The sequence below is a fragment of the Rattus rattus genome, chromosome 2 (assembly GCF_011064425.1).
Source record: "Rattus rattus isolate New Zealand chromosome 2, Rrattus_CSIRO_v1, whole genome shotgun sequence".
Lineage (NCBI taxonomy): Eukaryota > Metazoa > Chordata > Mammalia > Rodentia > Muridae > Rattus > Rattus rattus.
The window spans coordinates 181700434-181703974 of record NC_046155.1 but is presented as its reverse complement, the minus strand read 5'-3'; the positions used below and the strand labels follow the sequence as shown (position 1 = coordinate 181703974).

The 3541-nt window shown below is 36.5% G+C and overlaps 1 protein-coding gene across 1 annotated transcript; it reads right to left on the bottom strand.

Moving 5' to 3' along the window:
• Nucleotides 1-1658: 1658 nt before the first annotated feature.
• On the bottom strand, nt 1659-2663 carry LOC116894599 (formyl peptide receptor-related sequence 3-like). Its single transcript, XM_032896316.1, is given in 1 exon segment — nt 1659-2663. A coding segment is annotated over 1 exon segment (1005 nt).
• Nucleotides 2664-3541: the final 878 nt, after the last annotated feature.

Sequence of the window (3541 nt, the reverse complement as noted above, 5' to 3'; positions counted from 1 at the left end):
GTCTTTACCATTTATAGTCTCTCTTCTCAGTCACTCCACTCAAAACTTTCCAAAGAATCATTCCCATAACTCTTCAAATGTACCCCTCCCATTTTACTCTTCCAGGAACTTAATAAACACAGCTCACTGCACTCTGAGGGTACATATCTCTTCTTCCAATCATCTCAAATATATTTTCCTCAAATTCACACTTTATGTTTAGTTGAGAAGCTGTAATATGGCACAAATTAAGACATACCAAACTTTAAGACATAACTACTTTAAAGTAGTGAGCATGGTCTACAACATGCTCACTACTCTAGATGGCCCAAATCATTGTTTCTGTATTTCTTGCCCCTGTACAATCTTTTACAATACTTGTTATCAGATACTCATAACATCTCTTTTTACCTTCTCAACTCTCATCAGTTTTGACTTATGTAGAGTACATAGGGATGAGGGGAGTGTAACCCAGCTATTCTCTGGATCCTATGTTTTCAGGACATCCTGAAAATTGAGTTTCCTTCTGTCCACGATATTGTGCAAATTCTCTGAGCCACTCTCTAATAGAGTTTCCAAAAAGAACTACATTCTACCTGAGAGAAAACCAATAGCTTCCCAGATAAGAGTCAGAAACCAAAACAGCAAAGCCAATAATAACCTTCCTCCCAGTCTGTGCAAATCTTATATCCCAAATTTTTTCTTTCAAGTCTAACCAGGTGTATATTGAAAGGTCTCTCCTTCAACTGTTTAGGACAATTTTGCACTTGTCATACTTGCTTTCTACTTCAGACACTTTCTGTCATATACAATGGAAACTTCAGAAATTTTATTAGACCTAGGTCTCTAGTTTGTAAACCCTAGCTTTCATCCTCCCAGAACAACACTTCCATAACCTTCAAAACACTGCATGCCCCAGGTCAGGGACTCCACATCATCCTTAAAATGCACAATATCATAGTGAGATTCTCACTTCTGACTATAGAAACTTGGAGATAAATAGGATTATTTTGGCTACAAGTTGTCCTAGTTACTGCTGCAATAGTGTAAAGAAAAAACACACCTATCACAATTCTCTTAAAAGAAAACATTTAGTTTTGCTTGCTTATACTTTCAGTGGATTAGTCCATTGACATCCTGAATGTACTTTCATATCTTTTACATGTTCATGTACACACACACACACACACACACACACACACACACACACACAGTTTTCTAATTCAAACTAACATCTAGGGAATCAAACAAAAACACAACATATTTCCTTTTAATAAGAGTTTTATTTATATTATGTTTATCAACAATTTTACCTACTTTCTAGTAATGATATGAGTTTTCCTTCTTCATGGCAGAACAATTTATTGATTTTGTAGTTGATCTCTAGTGGCTCAATTTGGCTTCAATTCTCAAAATTTCTATATAAATTGTCCTTTATGTCACAATGCTTTGTAGATGTCATTATTAGGGTTATAGTCATGCACCACATGGCCAGCAAATATTTATTTTATAATAAAATAATAATGTATGGTACTAGTTTTTATTTGTATTACATTTTTACAAACTGAATGACAAAAATGATTTTAAAATTAATTTTAAAAATATTATGCAAGGTAGCATGAGAGATTGAGAATACAGTAGCACAGGAAACACTCCACTGGACTTGCAGCTACCATTTTCTATAGTTCAGAATCTGCAGGACATGAAGAAAAATTGCTGCTTTTGCCAGTGTTCAGGACTGAGTCTTCTTGCAGGGCCCTCTCCAGACTGGCTGACAGGGAATGTATCAGTTTCTCCCTAAATTGACCAAGGAAGACATAAAGTATTGGGTTGAGACAGCTGTTGAAGGAGGCCAGTGTGCTTGCTGGGTTCAGCAATATGTGAATGCTATTCGGTGTCTCCTTATTCCAGATATTACCTAAAAGAATAATCAGTTGAAAAGGGAACCAACACATAAAGAAGGAAATTGCTACAGCACTGAGAACACGTAAGGGGCGGCTGGAATTCAGAAAATCTTTTCTGCAAATCTTGACAGCCATGAGACCATAGCAAATGGCAATGAAGGACATGGGTAGGCTGAATCCAATAATAAAACTTATGATTCCTATAGCTGTGCTCACAATAATTGACACCTTTAACTGCTCCTCAGGGTTTGCAACCACCGATTCAAAGTTACATGTACAATGCACTTCACCTCTTGGATCTCTCACTGTAGTCAAGAAGAGAAAATGTGGCAAAGTAAGCAGCAGAGAAAGAATCGCTAGACCCACAGTTCTGTGATTTTGAGCCCATACTGGGTGCAGGACACAAGTACAACGGTCCATGGCAATGAGAGTGATCAGAAAAACACTTGCAAAAAGGTTTATATGTACAATGCTGTGAGCAAATTTTCAAAGGGACCATCCAAAAAGCCATTTTCCTTTCATGACCATTGAGATGATATGTATTGGTAAAGTAGCCATGAAAGAGAAGTCACCCAAAGCCAGGTTCAGATAACAGATGGTAGTAACAGTGTGTACCATTCAGAACCCAGTCACCTGAATCACAAGCCCATTACCTAGCACACCAAGGACAAAGGTTATGGAGAGGACTACCACTGAGAGGATCCACAGAACTGTAGAGGTGGTAGAATCATAAAACACCACTTCTGATCCATTCAGAGGGATGGAGGAGTTGGCTTCCATTTCCTCAGCACCTTAAATATTTCAACAGTGGCTGTTACACAGATATGGCTCCAGTATACAACATGCTTACTCAGATTCCACATTACTCTCCATATCAGGGTAACTATTTTAAGTATAATGGATGAAAACTACTTCTCTGTTGAAACTTCCATATTGAAACCATATTTACATACACTGTCAGAGAGAATTATTACTTCACATATTTATTATGAATAGGATCATATGATTCTATGTTATACCACCGATATTGAACAGGAAATACAAAGTTGGCAGTCCTGAGTTTAAAAGGAATAACACAGAAGTGACTGATGATATTCCCCCTTGATTGAGGCTTTGCATATATCTTTTTCCTCACAGAATAAAATACAACTATTTTATGAACAGAATTTAAGTTATTTATTTGCAAAAAAGAATAAGGGAAGGGGAGGAGTATTGAAGTATGTTTCCTCAACATTATAGATGATGTCTTTTTTGTTCTAGCTGTGATGTTCTTATTACTCTTGTGGCACTCCTCTATGCCTGTCCCTTTTTCACTTGAATATCCTTCTGGGCAAACACTCTTATAAAAATATACTGCGCATGAAGACTATAATAATGTCCTTGTAATTTTAAGCTACCCAATGATTTTTGTTATTACTTTTTATATTGAGAATTTTCCAAGAATTTTTTAAAGATTATTTTGTGCATGCTGCATTTATAGTGGCAATTTTTTGTTACCTTTGTCCAAATAATAACATAGCATATACTCTTTCTTTATGTGTATCTGTGTGACTGTGTGTCTAGTGTGTTCATTGAGTGTATGCTTATGTTGTGCACATTGGATTAATGGCAGAGCTCAACTGCCCTTCTTTAAGTGCAAACCATTTTGGAATTTTGGA